This window comes from Oxyura jamaicensis, chromosome 2, assembly GCF_011077185.1.
Source record: "Oxyura jamaicensis isolate SHBP4307 breed ruddy duck chromosome 2, BPBGC_Ojam_1.0, whole genome shotgun sequence".
NCBI classification, from domain to species: Eukaryota; Metazoa; Chordata; class Aves; order Anseriformes; family Anatidae; genus Oxyura; species Oxyura jamaicensis.
Genome location: NC_048894.1, coordinates 32,158,390 through 32,185,640, shown reverse-complemented (window position 1 = coordinate 32,185,640; position 27,251 = coordinate 32,158,390). Strand labels below are relative to the sequence as shown.

General features: G+C 38.4%; 1 protein-coding gene across 12 annotated transcripts in view; it reads right to left on the bottom strand.

Annotated features, from left to right (window-relative positions):
- Positions 1-1,821: 1,821 nt before the first annotated feature.
- HDAC9 (histone deacetylase 9) overlaps positions 1,822-27,251 on the bottom strand; it is a 489,684-nt gene continuing 464,254 nt past the window's right edge. For 5 of the 12 annotated variants that reach the window (XM_035316621.1, XM_035316620.1, XM_035316616.1 and 2 more), the window contains 3 exons: positions 20,366-20,450; positions 15,006-15,159; positions 13,959-14,147 (listed from right to left, as the gene is read on the bottom strand). In XM_035316621.1, the coding sequence (XP_035172512.1) occupies positions 13,982-14,147; positions 15,006-15,159; positions 20,366-20,450 (405 nt within the window). In that variant the 3' untranslated portion in view covers positions 13,959-13,981. Of the gene's footprint in view, positions 5,709-13,956; positions 14,148-15,005; positions 15,160-20,365; positions 20,451-27,251 lie in introns of those variants that run through there. The other 7 variants (XM_035316617.1, XM_035316618.1, XM_035316624.1 and 4 more) reach the window with 4 other exon arrangements.

The following is a 27,251-nucleotide window of genomic DNA, read 5'->3' as shown; positions in this document are numbered from 1 at the left end:
TGTGGACTTAGTGCAAAGTGAAGGCTTCTTCACTAACTGCCTCCTGGACCTTATCCACAGCCTGTTAGAGAAGGGTTTGCAGTTGTCTTTGAATAAGGGCATCCTACGGCTCTGCTGTTGCAAATGTGCCTCTAGCCATTCAGGCAATACTGTCAGGAAGGGAATGATGTGTAGAGATTTTAACACAAAATCACTCTCACTGTGCAGTACCAATGCCATTGTTTCATGCTTCACTTGCCTCTAGACCATCCACATGGAGCATGTATTCCTTGTAAACTGCAGCCCAAATCACAGTGCACTAATTAACATCTGAACAGGAGTACCTTTGATTATGTAGAATAATCTATACTTTGCTATAAGCTCTCCTAATATACTGAAACACAGAGCACGGCACTAGAGCAGAATGAAGGATTGTGTACGAGAGTTATAATTCATAGCTGCTGGAATGTCCTCCTTGGTCTTTGCTCTCTGTGGTGTGTTATTTGCTAGAGACTAAAACTGAGCTAGTAACAAGATGTCATGGGACAAAAAACCTTTTGGATATTACATTGTTAAAATCAAAATGGGTCCCTTTTGAGGTTAGAGAGGAATGCAAGTTTCACAATTTCTTTTTTTAACAATCAGCAGACAGCCAGCTAAATCGTACTCATAAAATACCACTCCAGTTTGGATCTGTCACAAAAATGAAACATTTAATTGCTGTTAGAAGTGACAAAGACAAGCTATTCTCATTCCCACACCAAGGGCAGGGGCATCTGTCAGAAAAGGCAACTTCTTTTTTCTGGCTTTCTATGTGCTACAAGGGCAAATTCAATTATAGGGAAAAACCGAAGCAAGTGACATGACAAAATAGAAGCTTAAATCATAATTAAAAATCCAAACTGCTCAAATTTCAGGAAGAAAAATAGGTAGCAGAAGCTGGATTTTAGAGAAATTATTCCCCAGCAGGTTCCCTTCCCCCCACACAAACACCCCGCACTCCCACACCCTGCCCTGCCACATATATATTCTGTTTTACTTCCATATGGAGTCTGTGAAAAAAAAAAAAAAAAAAAAAAAAAAGCACAATGGTTCAGAAAGCTCCACTGTGACCCTTTAAAATACAACCATGCACTGTTACACTCCTGGAAAGGCCACTATAGAAAACAAACAAACAATTGAAACAAACAAACAAACAACAACGATAATAATAAATAATAAATAAAAAACACCTCCCCTCTATCATTCCTGCCATGAAGTGTCTGCTAGGGGCTGAATGCTTCTTGGGCAAATACGTGGCAGAGACTTCAGGGCAGCACTCCTGGCTGTTGCTGTTTAGGTCAAAATCTGTGTAGTGAGGTTCATGTCTGTATGCGTATGGGCATGTTTGTGAGACAGGGGGCATTTCCCAAAGAGCAAGTGCTTGCTGGGCACTTCCTTGTCCCTGCAAGTTAATAGAAGTTAGTTGCCTCACAGCCACCAGCGCCTTTGGAAAAGTTCCCTCTAATTCTTCATCCCAGACACATTACCCCAAACGTGTCCTGCTGTCTGTCTACACAAATTAGTCAGTCTCTGCATTCTTGTTCTCTACAGTGTTGGCTGCAGCATAACCTTTCTAATATTTCATCTCTGGTTATGACTCTCAGCTTTTTAGGGAGGCTGCACTTAGATAAGACATCAAATCAAACACCACATACTTGAGAGAGGGATTCATTTTGCCACCTTCTTTCAGCTGGCAGTTTGTTGTTGACTTTTTTGCAAAGTAAAGAAACAGTAAACTTAGTTTACATGACAGCTGTTTTTATTTTCTTTTTATTTTATGGTGTTTATTTAAGATAGCTTAATGATTTTATTTTCCTTGAATTCACTTGCCTCAAGTTAGTTACTTAATTTTCGCTGAATGTAAAATTAAGAAGGTACGTTAACTGAAACTGACTCCTTCTGTCATCTTTTACACTGCCAAAATTCCCATGAACTTTGGTTGCTAGACATTTTGCCTGAAGAAGGATAATATAATCAAACATTTCATTGCTGCAGATTATATTAAAGCCAAATGAGTACATACAGAACTTCTACACAGAGAGTCCAGAAATGAAGTGCAAGACTTAGGATTTAGCAGTTTCAAGATTTGCTGTTCCCATCACTGTTCCCTCTCCAGCCCAGGTAAAAGCATTAAGCTGGATAAGAATTATTTTTTTTCTTGAAATCCTGGGCCATATAATTTTTCAGTTTTCAGGCTCTACTATGAACTTAAGTACCTAAGAATGCACAAAAAGACCAATATGCCATTGAGCTTAATATGCAGCATCTAACCGTAGGGAAGAATATAGACTGGAGCAAGCATGTCAGTGGTACTTCCTGCTGTGGCATCTCTCATTCAGCCGACCACTGGCTTAGGGAAATCTTGATCCAGAGGTGGAATGCAAGGGAAGGGTTTGCTGCTAGTGGCCTGGCATGGCAGTCCTGTGGGACCTGCAGGCCCCATGCCACCCTGGCTCTGAAGGCTCGCTGCCACCTCCTCAGCTTCACTGTCTCCATGGACAAAGGAATCATCATTTACTCCCACCTTATTTACCCATTTCAGATCATTTTTAGAAGTAATTTAAGCTCAGATGTTGATATTTTGGCAGCTGGCTAGAAATATCTGGGACTTAATTTTCAGAAGTGTCAATCTCCTTCACCTAAGCAGAGGTCCACAAGAGACATAAGTCTATGGCGTTTCTTCAAAAAGAGCTCCTAAGCCTCTGGATTTGAACATTAGAAGCAGAAAAACATGCAGTTCATGCACCTTTTTGAAATTCTTGGAATCTGTTTTTGAATCCAGCTAAAACCGGGCATTTTTAAGAGTGTCCATGTGAATGTTTCCCTGGAAGTGTGACTGAAATTGCTGGGAGATATTTTAACTGCAATCCATAGGGAGCTATTGATGGTAATAAAAAATTCTGTGAGAAGAAAACAGCAGCAAGTGAAACTGCCCTCTCGGAAAGCCCAGGTCTGCTTGGAAGGAAGTGTTGATATTCACCATAAGCCTCAATCATTTCCCAGAGGGCTGTACGGTGCCTTGTAATGACATAATCAAAAAGTAATGGTGTTCTGGACTTAAAAAAAAAAAAAAAGCGCACACACAAAGAAAACAACAGGTCCTGATCCATCTCCCACCGAAATCAAAGAGGATGTTGCAATTGGCTTCAGTGAGAGCAGAGTTCTGGACACAATCTGTGTGCAGTTTATTTGCACATTTGCTTATCCAAATGATCCTGACTTTAACCAATAGCATGTCTAGTTGTCTGTCTGGGCGTATGCCTGTATAAATGCGTAAGTGTGAGTTTATAATGTGGTTTAATTCAAATTATTCTGGAATTTTAAAAGCATTTCCAGCTACAAAGGACAGCTTTAGCTGATTTCCACCCCAGAATATAGACTTTAATTGGCAAAGTTCGTAAATCACATTTCAAGCTGCAATTCATATTCCATTTCATGCAAGCTAAGGACACAGATTTTACATTTGCGGGGTTAATTCTAAAATGATCTTGCTGTGCACTCAATTAAAATTTTTCAGCTATTATTTCAAAATGTGAAAAGCTTTACAAATTACCCAACTCATCAGCTATGGTCCTTGGTTTCCTTGAAGGGAAACTTCTTTGAAGACCACAAGCGAATTGCAGTAAATGGCAAGTAAGATTGCCATCACAAGTCTGCTAAAAATATAGGGTGAACTTCTGATTGCTTTAGTCATGTGAACAGTCCCTTCAGAACAGCTCAAAGTCAGGCAAGGTGGCTTGCACCAGGAGTTAATTTAGCTGGCTGGGACGCTTTGCATTACTAAAACAAGCATGATTTTGGCTTGTAAATGGCAGGTAGAATTTTATTTTACTTTCTGAGGGGCATACGTCCATTTTAGAGTAAGCCTTTTGGAATAAAAGTTTATTTTGCATTATAGGAAATGACATTCCTTTTTTAGATTTCCCTTTTCAAAGCATGCCTCAGATTTCTAACTTGTAGCAGAGAGCTTTTGTATAAGTAATAAAAGTCTTTAAAATTAAAATGCTAATCGTAAACAAACCCAAATGCATGAAAGATACAGTCTGACTGCATAACAAAAGAGAATTATATAATTCTATTTGAGTGAAATCTTTCATCTTTGATTTACAGGTTTGAGTCTGCCTATAACTGAAACCATATTGTTCCATATCTTTCATATCATGGCCTTCACCAAAATCTTGTTTTAATTAAGGTTTCTTTCAGATTTCAGAATAAAAAGCATGACAGTCTTCACTTATGGCTTTAATATATACTTTCAGTTTGGAAAATGTATAAAAATGAACATCATTTGATTTTAAAAGCCAAGCAAGCTATCAAATACTGGCTGCAAGCAGAATACTTCAAGGTATCTCCCAGGGTTCATTAGGTGAGAAAGCTGTAAACAAAATAAAAGTTGCTGTAACACAATTTTGTTTGTTTGAAGTCGTCTTACATATATGCCCTATCTCTTTCTCTGACGGTAAGGCAACACGTGTAATAGTTTAAGCGTTCATTATCAGCTAAAGGCACAGCTCTATGTTACGTTCACCAACACAGAATTAAACAGCTAATGTCACATTGCAGGGAAAGCTTGCTGCATTTGGGGGGATCTAAAATAAAGCCTAAACCCCTGGAAACTTCTTAAGCAACATCAGCTCTCTCAGTGCAGGACTACATAAAAGAATCAGTCCGTATTCACATGACAACCTGTAAAAATGCTCCCCACACAACCTCCACGGAAACACCTGAGCTCCAAATGAGAGCTGCACGCAGCCGCTGCTGATTGCTGCTCTCAGAGTCAGGACACAGAAACATTTTGGAACAAACTAAAAACACATTTGGAAAGCCATTCATTTTTCAGAGACTACTTGATCTCTGCTGCACATCTGGTGAGAGCTACTGTCAACTACGGCGGGTACAGCACTTTTTTAAAGACAGAAGGTCGCTCATTTTAGGGAATTGTGAATGTGATTTTATGATAGAAAATGTTACATTAAATGGGGAGATATGTCTGGGAAAAGGGAAAATAAAAAAAGCACCACCAAGCACAGTACTTTGGGGGATTTATAGTACAATAAGAAGTACTTTCCCTTTAGCTAAAATCCCTCATCTTAGTTTACACACCTTTTACTCATTCTGCTAAGAAGTCATTACAAGGGGTTAAAAAACAGCACATAAAAGTTTTTTTTTTTTTTTTTCTTCATTACACAAAGCAAAGAAAACAAATTCTATTAACAATTTAACACAGTATGAAAAAAATTACCCAGTAAAAAGTGTCAGAAAGTGATTCATGGAGTTTACCAAGTATTTTGCTGGCTGTTGCAACTCTTGTATCTATAATCTATCATGTAGAATTTTGTAACACTCTATTTCACAATTCATGTTGGTGAGTGGGTCAAACAGCATATAAAAAGCATGCTCTAGGCTCTTTCTCCCAAGCCTGTTTTACTGTAACTCTAGAATTGTAGCGGTTACATTTAAGGAATCTTTAGGGCCCTTTCAAGTTCATCCAAAGAACAAGTGAAGCTGCTATTCAGAGTTTTGTGCCTAGTGTTTATGTTCCATCTGATCTGTGCCACCCAAGCAGCAGACAAGACATGTCTGAGGGTGCTTTGGGGGGATACACAATGATGTCACCCACAGGAAATATCAGGGAGGACTTGGCACTTCACAAGGCTGGTTCTTCTTCCATGGGCTCGCCAGCAGCTCTGTAAAAATAAACAGGCAATCAGAATACGGCACAAGAGTACACAATGACATTGTAGATTTTCATGCATAATCAAAGCTGATTTTTCAGCTCTCTCTGATGTTTATTTGTGTTATTCAGTTATCCATAAATAGAGTTTCTTTCCTAGGAAGTATAAACAAATGTCAAGTGGAAAAACATTTTAGATCCAAGCAATCACTTAAAATGTTCCTGTTTATATTAAAATATGTCAGAATATTTTATAACTTTTTGTCCAGAAATGTACATGCTTTGTGTCAACAGAATCAAATAATTTTGTGAAAAAAAAAATAGCTGTGATACTTTTATTTTGCAAGCATCTGCAACTAAAAATACATGCATTTGTTTTTCTAAGTGGGCCCATACCATTAAAAAAAAAATGGTTCACTAGTAGCCAAGTAGTTAGCAACATTTCTTGTGGAGTTCCTCAGTCCTCTGACTTTTGATTCTGTGCTTTAATAAATTCCTTCCCTGGCTGCCTGGCTGCCTGCAACTTCTGAGAGCAAATTCTAAACCTGATTAACAGATCTCTCTCATAGACAGATATCCATTAATAGTATCTCATCAAATCATAAGTGTTTCTTTTATTTGAAAGCCTCTGGGAAACATTCAGCTTAGGCAAGATGAGCTCTAAAACATCCAGTAAGTATCAAATGGGGACATACGCAGAGCCATTGGGAAGTGACATAATTCCTTGTACCTAACAAGCTACTGCAACTGAGGATTATGCTGGTAATTACAAAATAGGGAGCTTTTGAGACCACAGTGAGGCCTCACTGTTGAAGGGCGTAATAATTTTGACATACACCATTTGTCACCTCAATCTGGCAGGATACAGTACAGAAATGAGTCTAAGACCTCCTTAAAACTAATCACTTCAAGCAATTCTGAAATGAGGGGAGGGCAAAAAGTAAACACAAATTAATAAATAAAATAGACATTTAACAGTTAAATCTGATAAGCCAGTATAATGATTAGCTTCATTAAAAAATACCTCAGAAAGTACAAGCTCATGAGATCCCATGGGGGGCTGTGAGGAGGGAAGTAATTAATGGGGGCTTGCATGGGCTTTGGTAGTTTATTTAGCAAGGAAGCCAGAGAATTTTAAATTAATCTGGACTTTATTAAAGTCTTTCCCAATGAAAAAATCAGAAGTGTCTCTTTAAATGGTTTTATACACGTTATTCCTTTATGATTTGGAATGACTGCAGCTAGTACAAAGTTGAATGAGTGTTATATGAAAAAGATGTTTTTCAGACTAATCACTTTCCAAGTGTTTAGTGACCAGAAAAAAAAAAAAAAAATTGTTAATGCATAAATCTCTAATCTTTTGTCCTCTCTATACAGTGGAGACATTTTCATATGTACAATAACCACTGCAGCTCCCTTGTTTCTGAGTGGGGATGTGAAGCACAATTTCAAGGAAGGCTGCAGCAGGGGACACTTTGGACAGAGCAAAGCTGGGTGGGAGCACTGTCCTGCCTATGCACAGATGCAGCAGGGCATCACTCCTGCTCAACAGGCAGTAGAAGCCCAGAGAGCTTACCAAAATATGTTTGAGTCATCAAAAAAAAAATAAATAAATAAAAATCACTGTTTTTTTATTTTTCCTTGCATTGTTCTGGCTTGCAGCAGAGGTGGCACACAGGCAACAGAGGTGGGATGGAGCTCAGCCTGCTGCTCAGGTGTAGTAAAGGAACATGCTCCATGTACAGACCATGCTTGTTGTATACCGCTCCTGTGGTGACTACATGTTCCCACTTTCTCCAGCCACTCTTGAGGACCTGTTTCTCCTCTGGCATAAAGAAAAATTGCAGTAGGCCCTCTTAAACACTCCAGGACTTATGGGGCTGTCTGAGAAGAGAGCAGTTAGAAAGCAGGTAACAGTTAAGCTTACAGGTTGTGCTGTGAATAAATGAATGGGAATAAATGGTTTGCAATAGATTTCAATTGGAGATTGGCAGAGTAGGAAGGAATGGAGTTCTGGAAAACTTCTGGAAGTGGAAGTGGGAGTTTGGGTTATTTATAAAGAGATAGGGAAAAAGTACATGCAGGTCTGCTCACATGTATTTGGCCTATAGGACTGATATTCTCATGAACGTAGCACAAGTTGGAGATGATCGTGTTCATGGTTTGAGTCCTAGGCAATTTCTCCCTGATGAGGGCACTTCTGAGCACTAGGACTAACCTTGAGTGCTGTGTCCTAGTTTATTCCAACACATTCCAACAACATCCCAATATTCTGCAACAGCCAGAGCCCAGGCACCAGTAGAAATTTTTATATGCAAGCACAAGATGTTAAGCCCTTTTTGGAAATGGAGAGGAGGTTCAGGTGCCTTAGGAAATCCAGCTGCTGTCTCTCAGTGTGAGTACTTTCAACCTTCTCCAGTCTGCTTTGAAGATTTGTGTGTGTGCTTTAACTTCAAATTACTTGTGCAAGAGAATTCACTGGATCTATCCAACAGCTTATCATTAAACATGCATCTTTATGGGATAACAGCTTAGGCCAGAGATTTGTGAGAGAGCAAGTAAGATTTTAGAGTCCTTTGCACAGAAAGAAAAACACTGTAATCATGTAACTCTGAGAGGCGAATCAATATATACCCATTCAGCTGAAATCAAAAGTTTTCCAAAAAATAAAATAAAAAATCAAGGGGGCAGAGTCTGACAGGCCAAATTTATGTTACCTCAATTATGTCATTGTTAGTTATATCAGTTCAGTCTGTCTTCCTGTAGCTGACAAGAAGTTGGCATAAAAACACAAAACAGGCAAAAAAAATCAACCCATATTGTATGCTCTGACTAATTCCTCAGAAATGTAACTGTGAGCTTTGGTCTGATCTGGGCTGATCTGTGGGGTTGGCAGATCACAAATGGCACAGATTGGGACTGTAATGAATGTAGAATCACAACTATGATTTTTCATAAAGTGTCATGGTGGCTCACTGAAATTGCAAGTGCCTAGCAGCAGAGCCCTCTTGCATTTGGTCTAATTACTTGGGTATGCCATAAAGGGTGCTCACCTATGCCTCTCTCTGGATGCAGTTCACACTCTTGCAGAGTGAAAAAGTCTCTTTGTAGTTACTGCTAAAACAAATGACTATATTAAAACAATTGGAGTAGATGAGAGAATCCTGCCATATGGATAAAGTCTGGCTAAACTTGTGACATCTTACTTACTGCTCTGTGGCAGTTTTAAGTAAATGGCAACCAGATTATTTAATGTGAATGCTATTTAAAATAGCTCATATATACACTTAAATAAATCAATCAATCAATATTTAAAAACAGATAAATCCTGTAAATCATCCAGAAAAGCAAACATTTCTCTTACCTTGTTTTATAAATTAGAATTATAGGGATTCCTCATAGCTACATCATCACACACATAAAAATAAAAATTCAAGGTATGCTTCCAAGTCGCAAAAATCGCTGAACAGAAGATAGATTTTCTGGTGGGGTATGGCTGTTTTATGCCATAATCTGTTCCTAATTTAACTCAGCTGCCTCAAGGAAGAGCATTGTAATTGAAAAGTGATCCTCTGGTAGCAAAGAGCTGGGGAAAAAGAGGTACATTTCTAAACCATGAAGATGATTTGGAGAGTGCCTGAAGACATCATATTAGAGATTCTGGGTAAGTGTATATCCTAGTAAAAATTGACTCTGTATGAATCAAAGAAAAGGAAATAAAAGAAAAAAAAAACTTCACAGTTTAAGAGCACAATAAGGTAAATACACATAAGCTCTCAAAAGAGGAAGTAATACCTAAATAAGGCAAATAAAGTAGAAACACTGGCAAGTTCAATGTAAATCCACAGTGAGGCCAAAAGGAGAATCTGAAGAGCGACATCTTAAAGGCATAAAAACTAATAATAAAAGGATCTTTCAAAATACATCAGAAGAAATGATCAAAGCATAAAAGGAGCATCAAGGAAGGTAAACCACAAGAGCAAAATGAACTATTTATATCTCTGTTCACTAGAGAAGCATCAGGCAGATCTTATTATTTGCAGATGAACTGTCTTAAACTGAATCAGCACTAGAACAAGCTGATATATTAAACATTGCCAAATTGCTAAGAGCAGATGATATTTGTCCACTGAGTTCTAAGGGAATGTAATCATGATGTTTCTATATAAATAATTATTGAGCATATTCCACTGCTTAATTCAGAATCCATGCCAGAGGTAGAGAGGGTAAGAAATGCAATCCCCATTTTAGAAACTACAGGACATCCAGTAAGTCTGTATTGAGGAAATTGATAGTAGCTATAATGAATCATAGAATTAGTAGGCATTTAGATAATAGTAATTTGTCTATGAGTTAAGACTTAACTCTTGCAGAGAACTCAAGCCTCACAAATTTATTAGAAGTTTCTGAAGGAACTGAAGGAAGAGGAATCAAGTGATACCTCTCTGCAATTAAAGTCTTCCAAGGATTTTATCCAAATGCTCTGAGGATCTTAGGTTATGAGAGATGGTCCTGATATAGATTAACAATCCATCAAATGTAGGAAATGGATAATAATACTGGTGAATATTCACCATGGAAGGATGTTCCACAGCATCTCAAGAAGACCTGGCAGAGTACCAGTACATTTAGGTGATAACATTTGTTGATGATGCAAAATTGCAGATACTAGAGAGACCTAAAGCCCATAGCACCATTTGTGAGTGGAAAAGAAGGTAAACACATACAAAGTAATATACAAAGCAGGGGGGAGGACAGATTTAATTGTTTATATACTGTGATGGCAATTATGGAGAGCTTGGAGTTAATGAGAGTAGAAGAGTACAACAAACAACAAAAATGCCCATCATTAATCTTCCTTATAAATACATAGTATACCCAACACCTGGTGTCCTGGATGAAGTCCTTACTCCATTAAAAAAATAAAAGTTAAAATAGAAAAGACATAGATAGGGGCAAGAAGAATGATTAGAAGTAATTACTTTCATACCAGGAGGAATAAAATGTCTTGAGACAGCTAAGTGTGGATGAGAATGTAAGGAAAAAATTCTTTGATTTCTCATAACTAGAGAATGTTCAGTGAATTTACCAGGTAATAAGTTCAGAGCTAAGAAAAAGAAGTGCAATGCTTGATGAAGCTGTGGGATTGACTACCTGAACACCAAAACTGCAAGACGGTTGAAAAACACCTTTGAAAAATTTATATCTGGAAAGTATCCTGGGTAGATATTCTTGAAACTTTTACACAGGATGGGTCAGATACAGCCATCAAGACCTAGAGACTAAGCAGAGCAAAGCTGTCTCTCCACATCTCTGTTTCCAGTTCTTTTCCTTAGGCACCCTCCACCGGGGGATGAGAGGAAGGTGGGCAAGATAAGGCTCCAGATTCTCTGGCCCCTGAGCCTGGCTGTGATTTCAGATCCTGTGGGGTATGGCCAGGTAGATGCAGGTTTTTCAGCCCAGCTGAAGTGGATACCCAAACAGCAATATGCTAAGCAAAGCTCTGTGAGCTGATGCACAAACACAGAATGTGGCCCTAGGTGGCAGCTAGCTCTACCCCAAAATTCAACCAGTCTCACTGCTATAAAATATATTGCAGCATGACTCAAAATGCAACTGATAGCTCAGTAACACTGAGAGAAATATCTAAAAATGACACTTTGTTTTCATTTCCATTTGAGTAAAACCTATGCTTGGCTAAATGAGGGCCATAAAGTCAAATCCTGATAAATGTCATTCTCAAGATTTACTGTTTGCTGTAAAAGTAGCAAGTGCCAGACATCTCCCTCCACACCCTTTTATTTTTCCATTTTAAGAAGAAATGTACAGAAGCTCCAGTGTATCATGGACAGCATTGTATTGAATATTTTCATAGCAAGATTTCTGAAACAGATGTCTGGCCAAAGCAAAATTCTAATCAGTTAAATCTGTATCTCACTTAGGGAATAAGCAGTTATCAACACACAAAAGTTATGGTAGTTAGAAATGCTTTCTAGGGCATGCTGGTTCTTTTAATTGCATCTGTATTTAAATCTTTGTTAGCATCATGCATGTTTTCTTTCCTATCCACAAAGGCTTTTTTCTATATCTGTTCTCTTCTGAAGTCTGTAATCAAGTTTCAGTTGAATCTTAAAATGCAGAGTTGTGCTTTGGTAAAATTAAACACAAAAAGCATAGCAGCTTTCACGGTTTTCTTCATTTAGCCTGTCAGAGAAAATCAAATAAAAAAAAATAATCTGCACTGTCACTTGAAGAAAAGAAAGAAAGAAAGAAGAAAGAAAGGGAAAAACTTAAGAGGGGCCTTAGCCAGGAGCATTTTATCGTTTATTCATCAGTGGTAAATGAGTCAGATATGACTTGGCCAGGAAAAGAGCTGCTTTACCCAAAATCTGAGTTTAAAATGAGTCATCTTACTTCAAACACCAATATATCCTCCAACATAACTGGCAAGAGTTTCCCACAAAGAGAGTTTTGCTGCCACTCTTCATCTGCAGACCCAGCCATCCAAAACTGAAGTCAACAGGATGTCTGTCATTGATTCAATGAAACAGGACCAGAATTACCAGCCTGGCTAGCCACGGTGGCTATTAAGAGAAAGTTAATTGGCTCCTGGCATAATGAAGGAACCTTTCAGGCTGCCCTGTTAGCCATGGCCCTTTCTGCTCTGAACTTGCCCTGCCAGCTGCAACTAACTTTTCCCCAAAAATACTCAAAGCAAAGGCTTTCAATAGATCTTCAGAAGGTGATTGCCACCTACAAAAGGGAAGAGGGGTGCACTTAAGAGCCCTAAGGGCTCCTCCCTCATGTCCCTGCAGCTCTGTCAGTTGTCATAGAAGCAGCTAGAGAAGGAGCATCATATACTTGGTTCTTAATTATAACAAAAAGAACAAATGTGAAAAAGTAAAGTTCTGACATCACTACATTACTCCAGCTTGTGTTGGAATGTGTCTATGAACTGAACAGTATGCTTTTGTTAAATGAATGAAGTTATTCTGGCATGGAATTGTTGTGTGCAATGTCAAATCAATCCCTGCATTTATAATCCTGTGATAGAGTTTCATTCATGCTCAAAGTGCAGCCAGGTCCCCTCAGGTCTCCCTGCGGCTCTGTGGCCTGCACCTTTGAAATCAGACTGTCAGGGTGACCCTTTTTGATCCCATATTCCTCTTTACATTCATCAGGAAGAAAGCCAAGAGAGTGATATCCTGAAGCCTCACAAAACCTAGGTGTCACTTTTGGCTCAGTGAGATAATGCTTATGTTGTGCTGTTGCTCTCTTGCTTTGGGTGACTGTGGGTAACTTAGAGTTACAAATGTGGAAACAGAATCAGGGATGCATGCATGTAAAGATTTATTTGTGCCGCTGAAAAACTTCTGCAGCACCAAAAACATTTCAAACGAAGCCATTTTTTCCACAGAACAATTCATCATGATGGCTTCACCCCCATAAGAGCCCAGGACTGATGAAGTGTAATGAATCTGGCCGCCACATGAATTCCACTTGTGTACATTTCAGCACATCCGTTTTTTTTCCATTTCTCTCAGCTTTGCTCTGAAATGCTGTTTTCAGAGTGGGTGGAAACTGTCACAGGTTATCAGTGGGTAGGTAATAAATACAATAATTAAGTACAGCATTAGTCAAAGGGTTATTTTGTTCAAGTCATGTAAGATCAGTGGTTGCTCTTGATGGCTGTAGTTTTAAGTGACTAGAGGCTCATAACAAATACAGTTCTTGGTTATTCTGAGCAATATAAAAATATACAAAATTAACCAGACCCTTTTTCACACAATTTAAAACTTTACTTTGTTTGACTGTTTTTGTTCCAACACTTTCATTAAAATTCCACATCTTTCAGGGCTGTGCATACATACATGAATAGGATCCCCAGCTTTCTGTCCCTGGCTAACAGAAGTGTCTCGTGACTGTCACAAATCTATATGACAAACTTTGCATTATTCCTTAGCCTACCACTGATTAACACATTCACAGATCTAAAATATGTCTCACATTCATCATTGGATCCTTCCTTAAGCTTTTACGGATTTGTTTGTAATAGTATTAGACCAAAAATAGCCATAGCATACAAAAATGTAATTACAATCAGAAAGGTAATTATGTAAACACTGCAAACTTTACTAGCTAGCTCTGCCCCGTGTGTCCCTTTGAGCCACATATGCTAACTTACTGACAGATGGTCTCGTGGTTGTGAGAGACGTTCACTTCCAAATGCAGCTATAGCTGGATCCACCATGGATCCTTTTGGCCCCACTCCCACCACCGTTCTGCCTACCCACATCTCCCTCCTTTCCCTCCTGTTGTTACGCAGCTCCGATCCACAGCATGAAGGGAGCTGATGAGTCTCCTTATAAGGGTTTTTTCTCCTTTCCTCCTCCCTCCCTTGTTTTCTCTGCATGATGGAAACTGAACAGTTCCCCGCACTTTGGGTCTTCCTCTGTTGCAGGACAGAAAAGTTTGTCCTTCAGATGAGTAAATAGGAAACTCCAAGAACTTCTGCAGTGGCTCTTCTGATTCCTGGTGTCACTTTGAACAAGTACTGTTTTGTAGACCACATAGTCTTCAGTGGCCTTTTTTTTTTTTTTTTTTTTTTTTTTCACCTTTATTTGGCAGAAAACCAACAGCAGTTAGTGTATCATTTTCTCAGGCTGTGAAAATGAAAGCAATGTTCATTAACCTAAAAAAGCAGCTGACAAGCTGGAAAAAACACAATTCCCTTTCTTAGCTGGTATCTTCAGCACAGTAGGCAGAAAATGTTGGCCCTGATCCTGGTCAGGATTGCTTTAAGTTTTATACTGGCCCTGTTCCATTGCTTCCAGGGAAGTAATGTTTAATGCCTATCTAATATCATTTAATAATGATTTAAGTCCATCCTTATTAAATTTATCTGACCATGTGTTAGATGCCTTCCTAGAAAGTTAAGGCTAAATCAGTTTTGAATTGCTTCCAATAAAAAGAATACAGTTGATTACACTTGAACATGTCTATTATCTTCATACAGGTAATGCCAATTGTGCACTTTTTCTATAGTAGAGAGCTTTAGACATGAGGAGAAAATAAGGTTGTTTTACTACTCATGAACCTTAGTAAAGAATTACACACATAAAAAATATGTTAGCATAGAATACCTCTGTTTCCAGCAGCCAAGTAGGGAGAATTTAAATTCAGGGATGACAAATTCCAGGTAGCTCAATTAGCAGACAATTTTGAAACAAGTCTTAGTCTAGCTGCCTTCTGCATCTCGTGTGACTGGAGAGTAAAAGCTTTGCTCTCTGCAATAATTGCATATGCTTACCTGCTGCCTTCCTGAGGAAAGCACTGTTCAACATCCACTGAAAGGGAGGCCATAGCAGATACTGTTTCTGTCTCCTCCCTCTCTCGTTTCTGAGACTCAGCCAGAGCACAATCCACTGGCACAGAATATGGCTCCACTGACTTCCAGTACTTGCCTAAGGAAAACATACATCATAATTTATGGGAATTTTAGCTAGCATGGTGGTATAAGCATAGTAATCACTTAGTTCAACGCTGGGTGATTATAATTTAAAATCACTGCAGTGTAAGCAGCACAATTGAAATTTCAAACTGCAGCAAAGTATATTTCTGAACCTACAAATGCCAAGTTGGAAAGCGCTTTCATTCCAAGGGCTGTGTCACACCCTTCCCCAGAAGGTAATAAACTGGCGGAGTAACATGCAGCCTAATGAACTCATACTGTCAGACAGGCTGTTGGCTTTATCTACACAAGGTAAAGGGAGTTCAGGGCAGGGTTAATACCTAGAAGCTCTGATATTGCAGACAGCTGATGCATACACAATAAATAGGACTAGAAAAATGAACACTGTTTTACAACATGCTCACACAGCACTGTCTCGAAATGGAAAAAAGTCAGAAATGCCAGCTCGGACTGAAGTGATGTTGCCAGAACAATCAGGTTTGTTAGTCCTGGATGTTCTTTCTCCTTCAACCTCAGGGCGTATACTAGAACAACAATTTCTTTAAAACTTTCATATATGAACTGGCCATTGCTGGAAAGCTGCCAGGTATCATAAGGAATAGAGCTTTTGAGTTTGCAGTCTAAAAACACAGCAGTGGATTTAAAATATGAGCATCCTCTTCTTTCAGCCTGCAACAGAAGAGACAGTAAGGAGCTTCTCGAGCCACACCAACAATAGTGGCAGATGACTTATGGGCAACATAAAAAATGTCCCACTACTGCAGAGCTGTTAAGAAAAGGAGGCTGATGAGTAGTGATCCAGTGAAAAGTAAGAATTTACATATACATTTCTTACAACCTAGTAATCCACCAAGCACTCACTAATTGCCAGGTGGATGACACCTGGAAATGGGGAGCTTTGGGAAAGCTGGGAGCTCTGGACCAGTGCTTAAGTAGTGTTTAGCAAGAGGCTTCCAGCAGCTGCTGCAGAGGTTGGGTCAGGGTACTTATCTGGGAATTATCTGGGGTTTCAACAGCTGTGAAAGAGAGGAGATCAAGTAGGGGACTTTTCCAAGGGCTAAAAGGAGAATTTTGGCAGCTGGGCAGCAGGCTGAGGAGAGGTGCTTATCCGGAGGGTAGCTGGAGGCTTTGACAGCTGGGAGGCCAGGCCAGTGGTGGTGCTGTCTGTGCTGCACAAAGGCCGCTGAAAACTCCCTCACTGGTAACATGGCTCTCAGCACTGTTTCAGGCTTTTCCAAAGATGAACTTTTCCCTCCAGTGAGAAAGCAGCTGTCAATAAGGCCTGAAAATGTCTTTATTCAAAAATATCATTGCAAGATGAAAGCCCAAGTCAATCTGCAAGAACAACCAGCGAGCATGGCCAGAGTGTTTCTTTGAACTCTAATAGTGTGCACGTTTGAGTAGTTAGCAGAATCTTTAAATAACAGGGACCTTCTGGGGATAAAATGTAAAGTGTATTAAGTATCCTACAAAGTTGAGATTAAGTGTTAGAAGGTTGGCTTTGCTCCAAAAGCATGAAAGACACAGCTAAAAAGTTATGTACATAGCAATAGGCTCAGTGATTGGAGCCTGGCAAATTTTATAAAAACAAGACAAAAATATTCTCTATTATTACTGTGCTCAGAGACCATATTCTCTATTCATTAAAAAATACACTAAAAACAAACAAAAATTTATATGGGCATTCCACAATGTTCTCACAGATCATATGTGCAAAAGTCAGTCTTTGCAATATACACCCAATTCAAACCCTATAATTTATGAGCTAAATGTTCACAGAGTGGGTGGGGTTTTTGTTGCAGAAACAGATGTGCAAGAAAATCAAATCTGTTGGCATGGGAATAATACCCCCTCTTGCCTATAAAAGAAATGAACCCATGTTCACTGCTGGAGTTTTCAAGGGCTCTTATTCATAAAATAAAATATTAGTAACCAGCTACCACTGTGCTGCTCTCCTGCAGCAACAATAAAACAGCATCAGTGAGGATTGCTGCATCACATTCGTTCATTCACACACAGGCTCACACACCAGCTGCCCCCTGAATCCGGGCTTTCTTGTAACACTAAAACTCAGGGCCAATTCAAGCATATTAGCAGGCTCTCTGTGCCCATTTAACTGCCCTTCACTCCCAAGTGATCAGTGATTTTTCTTGTTTCCCTGCACTGCGAATTGTGTTACAGAGGCATTTCAGCAATAGCGAGGGGTAGCAGAGTCTGGCCAGGAAACAGGTGGCAGCACCTATGCTGCAGTGGAGGGTTCTGGAGAAGGGGACTACATGGCAAGCTGTTTGTGGTTTGTGGGAGGAAATTTTAAAGCAGTTCCAATTAGGAATAGCATCCAGGTAGTAGCAGGTACCTTGTGCAGGGCTTTCTGATGCTGGTGAAAAAGCACCGGTAGATTTTTCTTTAAAATCAGAAAGCTTATGCACCCCTGTGGTAAGCAGAACCACTTTGCAAGCTTTCCTTAACCAAGAACAACAAATATATAATGTGCATAAAGCACACAGTGCTTGAATATGTTTTCAACCAAAGATTTGCAGGCAAAGTCTCGTGGAACAGAGAGGCAATCGCAGCTGCAAAAGAGCTTTTTTAGGAACCCTAAGTATGCTGTGGATTGACAATTTGATGAGCTTAAAGGAGACACATCTACCTCAAACTGCTTACATTGAAGATGCTGTTTCCACTGTACTATGCTGGGATGTTGATTTCTACCAGTCCTGTTACATTCATTGATAACATTGTGGAGTACAGGGAAAAGAAGGGAGCGTGCCACTGGTTTCATTCATACAAAACTTGAAGAGCAATGACTGTTTGCAAGAAGTAACAGTGAAACCAAATCAGTCTTCTAGATATGCTTTGGCTTTCAGCATGAATATGTGCTTAAGTCCACCTCAAAGATTTGTAGAAGCACTGGAAACCAGGAAATAATAAAAGTGAAGGATTCTGTCCTGGTTACAGGCATTTGTAATTGCCTTTCACCAATAGCTTTGGACATGCTGTACCATGGCTTGCTTGAAAATAATTGTTTTGGGGGTTGTATTAAAGCTAATGAACAGGATTGTTTAGAAATACCATATTACATGGGGTTTAGGAACTACTACTTCCAAATGTATTACATTTCCAAAAGAGCTTTAGATCACTGTCACAAACAAAACATTTACATAAATTCCATTCCACCTCCAAAAAAAAAAAAAAAAAAAAAGATTCCTTTCATTGTCTAAGTATTGCATCTTCAATATTTTTTGAAACAAACATGAAGGAGGGACTCTTTTTTTTTTTTTTTTGTCTAAAATGTTGCTTATATTCATTATCAAAGTTGGATCACAGAAATAGGCCCAAGACACATGCAATCATCTAGAAAAAGCAGGCTTTCTCAACATCTTTGTAGGTGCTCCTCCACCTCCACCACTTTCAGCCTGCGTAACTCTGTAACATTCAACATGTACTTCTCTGAATTCCATCTAATTATGTGTCCTGCATAAAACTTATTAAACTTCCTCAGTATTCCTTTCCTTCATCCACACATATTCCTTTCTAATACTTGGCCTCTCTCCAGACAAAATGATGCTCACACAACTTTTTAGGTAATAGATGGGAAACAAACAACAACAGCAACAACAAAATGACCGAAAATCAAACAGACAAGGAAACAAACAAAAATATTATGTACAAATAACTCCAAACCCTGAGCAGCCTGGCATAGGTTACAGAAGTTCAATGGACTGCCATGGCTGTACTGGGTCTGCTCAAACAAAAGTTTGCTCTGAACAAGCAAAAGAAAGCCACTCTGCAGAGCTTTGGACTGTGTTTTGAGACACACAACATATCCTTGTTCCTAAGTCTCTTCCTTCTCTCTAAATGGCCATCATTGATGTGTAAGCATTTCTGGTAAAACACTATGCCTTTCTGGATCCAGTATTATTTATTTTTTCATCTCCACTTTTTGTCTGTTTCAGATTCATTTTTCATTAAGTACCTGTATTACATTTAAACATGTATTACATTTAATACATACATTAAATTCCAAACAGATTTAGATATTCTTTCCTGCTGTCTTTAAGATCTCTGGTGCCTTGTGTGTAGCTTTCAGTCCTTATTATCATTTGTAAATCAATACTATCTTGCACAGGATTTAAATTTTCTTACACTGCTGACTCTTACCAGGTAATTAACAGAGAACTTTAAGAAAGACACTACCTCATAAGCTATCCTAGGACATACCACTCAGCAAAAATAACATACTGAGATTTATCATATACTGCTTATTTACTTAGAGTATGTACATATTTGGGTAACTACTGGATATGAAGGATAAATTATACACCTACAATAAATTTTCATAATCTCTTTACTAATGTCAGATTGAAAAGTACTGCATTATCAGTGGATAATGCATAACGTAAAAGCTGCTGTTATTTTATAGAGATGACTCCCAATTATTTGTGATTAACCTAACATAATAAAAACATTTGTTATCCTTTTTTTTTTTTTTTTTTTTTTGCTAAGGATCCAGCAAACAGTAGAAGTCAGGAAGCTCCTGCTGCCTTGGTAAAATGGCACAGAGCAGAAGAGTAGAGAAATGAAGGGATGTATTAAGGCAACTGATGGCAAAGTGAAAAATTTTCTGTGAGGGCAGAGCAAATGCCCCAATGCGTTCTGGTTAATAAAGGATTGGAAGTAAGGCACACAAGCGAAGCAAAGTATTGCCTGCACTATAAATAGGATAAAATCACAACATATTTGTCACCATTGTTCCAGGGATCAGTGCCCATTTTGAGTTTTTACATTTTATTTCAAATTCTTCTACACCTTAAAGTGCTTGTAAAGGACTACTCAGACTGAAAAAAATATTTTTTAGAGTTCTGATTTACCTGTCTGTTCCTGTCCCTCAGTGACAAACAGCTATTTCATTTAAACTGATCTGGAATGGAGAGATTTGGGAATATTCAAGCATCAGAAATCTCTAAATAATTAAAGTGGCTTAATCCTTCAGAGATAAATACATAGCACAAACAAAGAGATGGCAAAGAAACAAAAGTGTGTATATATATGTACATATACACATACTAGACACAGCATGTGGATTTATACATAAAAAGCTTGCCTGCTGTTTTCTGTGAAACGCAGTTTAATTTCTATGACATTAATTAATAACAAACAAATACCCCAAACCCAACAACCCAAACTGAGAAACATACTTTGAATTTCAGTGGTCTTTTTTAAAGAAGCTATTGCATTCTTATTGGGGATTTGGTGCACAATATCTTCCGGGAGAGGCTCCAGCTGCAAGAATAGAATAGAATAATATAAATATTCAATAAGACACAGGGAAGTAAAACAAACTGAAACAATCTAATCCTCAGGAAAAGCTCAGCCCAGGAACTGCTAACATTTTGTTGGTTAGAGTTCTAAAAGTATAGCCATGATTTTGTTTTCTATTTTTCAGCCATGTAATTGAATTCCAAGGGGCTTTTCTATTGGCTGCAAGACTAATCTATCGAGTCTCTGAAGCAGGTGCATGTCTGTGTATTATTCATTAAAAAAATGCTAGTTATTTGTGTAATTTTTGTAGGTTCCTCACAAACCAAATTCCACTGCGTCTGTATACGCAGCTGGGTACTCCAAATAAAACCTTACTGAAGCCATACTGGAACTGAAGTGTGCACTCTATTATCTTCATTTTTCTAGTGTTATTGCATCTAACCATCTTATACATTTAAGATTTATAGAAGAAAAACATAAAACAGCTGTTTTTACTAGCTTTGCATTAATTTCAAATAAGGTAGTATATAAAAATGGTTACGCAGATCAGCAGTAAGAGTTCTCTAAGTTTTTTTTAGAACCAACTGCATTTTGGTTAGCCAATTTTAATTTTGTATTCTTTGCTTGGGGCTGCATCATAATAAATTAGCAGAAAGATGTGTTGAGATACTACACATAATTATTTATTCCCTGCAATGAATATGAGCCATCCTTCACCACTTCCCATGGAGGAAAATTAGGTACCTAAATATCTTAAAAAGTGTCCCTGGACACTTTTGATATGTCCGCCTTTTTAACATTTTCCATAACAATTGCCAACTCAGTTTAAATCCTCATTTGTGATCTAGAGATAACAGTACTTCTCCATTTTACTGTGATACTTCAGTAGACAGGGACATAATGTACTTTTCTTCAGTTCATAGGACATGGATTAGTCGTAATTCAGATTTCAGATTTTCAAAAGATAAACATATGATAGTATTTACTATTATTATAATCAGAAATTACTATATCCTATCAATTCATGAGAATGACAACCAAGTGAAAAACAACTCTATTTTGAAATTCATCTACTTGTGGTTTTTGTCCATATATTTTCTCCTAGAAAAAGGCTTAAGCATAGGTTAGGCTAAATGCCCCTTCTTGTACTAAATCTTCAAACAACTAAGTTTTCCTTGATCTGTGCTTAGAGATCAGCCAACTTTACCCCTTCCCCACACAGGCTGCTGGTGGTGGAGGTGTGCTTTCTGCAGAGTCAGGAGTGCCAACAATGTCAAGGTGAACAAGAGTAATATCAACATCAATCTCTTTTCTCTAAAGCTAAGGAAGTTCAACCATCATTGATAGGAGACATCTGTACTGCAGACAAAACTCCTTTATTAAGCATTCCTGGGTCTACTTTAAACTAGGTCAAGTGAAGCCCACCCAAGCAGCTTCCCCTGTGAAGTAAATACTTCAGTAGCCATCACATATTGTCCTCGGGGTTGCTACCGCTGCATTGCTACCCACCAACTAGATAAAAACAGCTTTGATCCAAGCACACAAAGTAAGAAGCAACTGCAGAGTAGATAGTGGTGCTATTTTAAGCAAGCTCAGCTACAAATCCCAGAACTTTTTGGATCCTACCAGTATGATCAGCAGTGAATGCCTGTCAGTGATAAAGACATAGCAAATATCACCAGACTTTTGGTGTCTCAGTACTAAAATGAATAGGCCTGTTCATGCCATTATTTCCTTAGAATCCCATATGGGATTGCAGCTGGAAGATTTCCTTGTGGCTAGAAACAATAGCACTATGTTTTGTTTTCAAATAGCATAAATCACTCCATTCTGTGCAGTGAGGAAGTACGCAGAGAAGTGCTGGTAGAATCTGACTTGGTCCCAGCTCTACTCAGTTACTGAGAAGGCCAGACTGCAAAGGAAGATTGTTGCTATCTAATAGGTTTCATGGATTAGAACCAAGAGAGCAATTACAATAAAAATCAGATTTACAGAAACATTTACATTTCACGATCTCCATAGATAACTCTATTTGATTACTTGCAAGTTTCTGAGGTAAAACTGTGCATTTATGAAAATGTCCACCAACAGCTCAAGCTTCACAGATTTTAGAATAAAGACTGTTTTCTTAATAATCCATACCTTGAGTTACGTAGGTAAACAGCACTTGCTTTTATCACTTGCTAGCTTCTTTTTAAAGCAATCTATCATTTGGCCCAGAAAATGAAAAAGTCCTGAAGTTCTGTTTGGTTGTACTGGGTGTAGGAACACAGAAGAGCAATTAGAGTACCCTAAGGTTCTATTTTGACAATTTCCCAATTCCTAAGGTCTTCATGATCAATTCACTCCCTGAAAGGAATTAATAGTTCCAGGCTGTAAAAGTATAAACAATGCTGGAGTACAAGGTATGAAATGGCCAAAATGAAAGATTTCAAATCTGTGTCTTGCTTTTCTCTTTGAGCACCTTGAGATTCTTTCTGCAGATCTCTTGTACTAAATAGCAAGCTAGGAGCAAGCAATGTAGACATAGCTAGAAGATATTTCCTATTAAAAGGATTTTTTTTCCTTCTTCACAGATTCTTTCAGGATCCAAAAAATTGTCTTGATTTTTCTTAATATATCGATTACACCTCTGTTCATCAGTACAGAAGTAAATCGTTTAACATGTAGAATGCATTTGCATATCTAGACGTATCAGACCAATATTTAGAAATGACAAATCTGTTTTCAGAAATCAGAATACACTGATGAATCACCAAAGAGAAGATGAAAAAGGGTCAAATGTCCAACAATTATTATTCCAATCATTATCCTATCTAATAGCTCTACTAACAGATCTGTAGGTGATATGAGTATAATAGTTTTATTTTATCATTTGCTTAACTCAATTTTCCACAACACTTTCATGTCGTATTCAAAACTCAACTTCTGCTCCACAGCTATTCTGCCTATTAACCTTAAGGATAACCAGACAGGACTTGGATCCTCTTCCATATCAGGGAAACACCAGGTTCCACAAGTAAGTTTATTATATCATATATTGTGTTCAGTCCAAATGAAGTACTGTTACAAAAACACTATAGAAATAAAGCCAGTGGCTTATGGCAGATATTTCTATACACTTTGAAATGAGACTGTCTGCATTTGAAAGTACAATTTCTGCTGGCAGCTATACACTGGTTGGATAGAACAGAACAGACATAGCGGTGACCCTGGAAAATATCAACAGTTAGACCCAACAGTGAACAAAAGCAATTACTCTACACCTGGCATATATGGCACCATCACCTTCCCTCCTACACTTATTGGCATTCACATCATGAAGTCTGTTAAACCTGGAGGCTAGCAGAATGGAAGCTGAAAAGAGCACTGGAAATACATTGTTAGGAAAGAAATCTTTCAGGGAAAACCAGCTCAAGCAGTGCAGAAATAACCAAACCACTGGAGAGACAGTTTGGACCAGACACTAAGGGTCATATTTTCAAAGCTTTTACATGGCTGAATCGGGCTTTTGTGCCCAAAGCAGCAGATGAAAGCAGATGAAAGTAGAAACTGTATTTGCTAATCATTTTCAAAGTAGGAAAAACAATGTAAATGGGCAAAAATCACTTGGGTCGCCAAAGTCTGCCAGAGGCATATCAACAGATATTTGAAGATGGAAATGAAGATCAAAACTGCATTCACCCAGGAGGTGATCTGAAACAATCCTTGGGAATGTGGGGAGAATCTGAAACTACAGCAGTCTGTACTGAGAAGGAGTATCTAGCCGTATCTGCATGGTCTTAGCCCTGTCATGTTTTAAAGCACCAAGATTAGCTTCAGGGAAGATTGTTGCAGCGTGGTAAGGAGCATGGAGAGTCCTGACAGGCACAGGAGAATGGGAGAAGGCAGGCGAGATTCACAGGGATGCTTAGGCTGTGGAGGGAAGTGCTACAACCTCCCTTTCCCAGGTTTACTGTGCGGGAAGCATAGCAGCGCAAAGACTGGACTTTGTTGTTCTGAGTCTTGCCATGATTGCAGAGGACTGAGCTCAAAGATCTCACAGGTCCTCTTGTCCTCTATGTTCTTATATTAGCGATCTTCTCAAAGTTTATGCACTTTCTGATTTTATATAACACTTTAGGCAGGTATTTTTGTGATCCACAGTTACAGTATTGTAACATAAATGACAGTTTTCCCTACGAAATAGGTTCAAAAGTCTGAAGGGTTATTAGCAACTACCTGTTCTTGAAAACTAAGGCATGCCTTGCCTTGGAAATATGTAAATTTGAATGAGTAATATTCTGCTCCCTTGGCCAAACGGATTCCTGAGTAGTACTGCTCTTTTTGTTGACTTTGATGCCACCATGCTGACCTCTGGCATGTACCTCACTCCACTTTCCTTTCCCATCTAATTTTCTATTTTGGGGCCAATTTCTGGGCTCCATGCTTATGCAAGCAGAAGTTGACTGGTGGCTTAGACTCAGTGTTAATTATTTTCTAGTATTAGAATCAGATTAAGAACAAGGATATAAGATTGTGACCAAGTTTACCATATAATTTTAAACTGATCTCAGGCCATATTCACTTACATGAATATTTCCATTTTGGAGAGAGAAATGCTTACCTGTTCTGGCAAATAACCCCTTTTTAACGCAGTCCAGGCCCTCTTGGCAGAGTTTGTTGCCTAGCTGGCAAGCAGCCCCAGATTCACACTGAATTCCACAAAGGAAAAAATGCCAACTTTTCATCATCGGCAGGAAAGCTGCAGAGTACAAGCTTTCCACTTAAATTACCATCCCCTCCTAAATGCCAACTCAACAGATTGCAAGAAAGAAGCACATACTTCACACTCTGAAGAAAATTGTCCAGTGTAAGATTTTAAGCATGCCTGGGAGCCAACCAATCACAATGTTTTGTCAATTCTGCTTCAGACTGAAATTCAAGCCAGGAGAATATTTACTAGAAGATGTTAAATTTAGTCACTTAAAAATGTTTTTGCACTTGGGGCCAAATTCAGCCTTGGCCGCCACAGTCAATGAGAGCAGACATGCATCCCCCGTGTGCCTTTGTTGCAGGGTCCTGCTGGGCAGAGCACACTGTGGACTGCACTTTACCATTTCCTCTGTGCACACGAGAACATGACCCCATCTGTGACCAATTATCACTTGTTATAGACCACAGGAAAAACTGCTGTACCCTGTAGAGCTTAAGAGACTCTGACCAAACCTGTAGACAGATCAGAGGGCCCAGGATGTCAGACTGACTTCTACGTCTCATGGAAATACCCCACCTGGCTTCTTGACATGAGATTGCATGAAGGAAGAACTAAATCCTTAGGTTTTGACCTGAAGAGTTTTGTGCTTGGAGGAATCCTTCCTCATTCTCTCTGGTTGCCAAAGAACCCCAAAGTTAATGTAGTTATGTTGGAAATAATCTGCAGGATTCAGGACACTGAACTCAAGGAGAGTATATCCCAGACAGCTTTTCAAATCACAGTAGTGCCTCTTCAAAATATATGTATTCTTTCATAATATATATGAAAGAAAACATAACCTATATTTGCACGTTTACAGCAGCCTTACCACCTGTCACAAAAAGGGATAGATCTGGGGGAAAATCTGAATATTGAAACTCATTTTCACACATTTCTTGGAATAAAATACAAATACATTTAATTGATTTCTTACTTGATATGTATATTTATATGCTTCAAAGATAAGTACTTGAAATTATATAACTTATCTGTGAAAAACTGCGGAAATGTTTAAAGATTGTCTTAATAAGTGAGAGAACTGAATTTTAAGCACAAGAATATAACTCAGAATAAGCTTAGGCATAAAAGATATCTCTTTTCTAATTATCTGAATCTAGCATTTCCTTTGTTTTGACAGATGCGCCTTTAATGGAGAAGCTTTAAAATCATGTTCAGAAATCTCAGGAACATTTAAAAGCAACTTATGCTTACCCTGCCTTTTACCTTCCAGAAGGATTTCCATGTTTTTATTTTGGATTTCAAGGGAATCCAGCTGCTTAATCTCTTCCCACCTCTTGGGAAGATTTCCTTCCAAGAAGATAACCTACAGTGCTCCTAATTAGCTCTGCAAATGGTCAAATAGATTTTTCTCAATGTGACGTGGAAATTTTCTGCTTGTACACAGATATAAGGGCAACAAATCTGAGATCTCCAGATCTTTAATATATATATATATATAATTTCTAAATAATAAATTTTGTCTTTATAAAATTTATCTTTGCATTTATCTCTATATTTTCTATTTTATTTTTATTTTTTTCATTATAAGGGGGTAATGAGCTGCCCAAACACAACCAAACCAAATGGAGCCATTTCAGATACTATGGGGTGTTCTGCTTGATCTCATGTTGCCACACCGAACAAGTGTTGTGGATCTCCTCTACATTCTATGTTACTTCAACCAGTCCTGTGCAAATGTCCTAGGTAAACCTACAGCATCTAAAAAGGGACTGGGTGCCTATGTTTAGGGAATAATATTGGGGCTTAGAAATAAACAATTACTAATATAAGTACCTCCAATCAGTAAAAAAAGGAGATTACAATCCTATGTGGCTTTCTGTTCACTTTTGAAATTGCTGTTCAAAAGTACTTCTGCAGAGAAGTTCAGAAGTATTCACCACACATAGATGGGGCTGATAGCTCATTTAAATTCTGAGCTCTTCCAAGAAAAAGAGACCTTTTAATAGTTTTTTGGTTAGTCTTCAAAATCAACAACTGCATGCAGGAATTTCCTGTGCCATGCTCAAATTATTTAAAGAAGATTAACTTGATAGTGTATTCTTTTCCTGGTGACTCTACTTGCATTT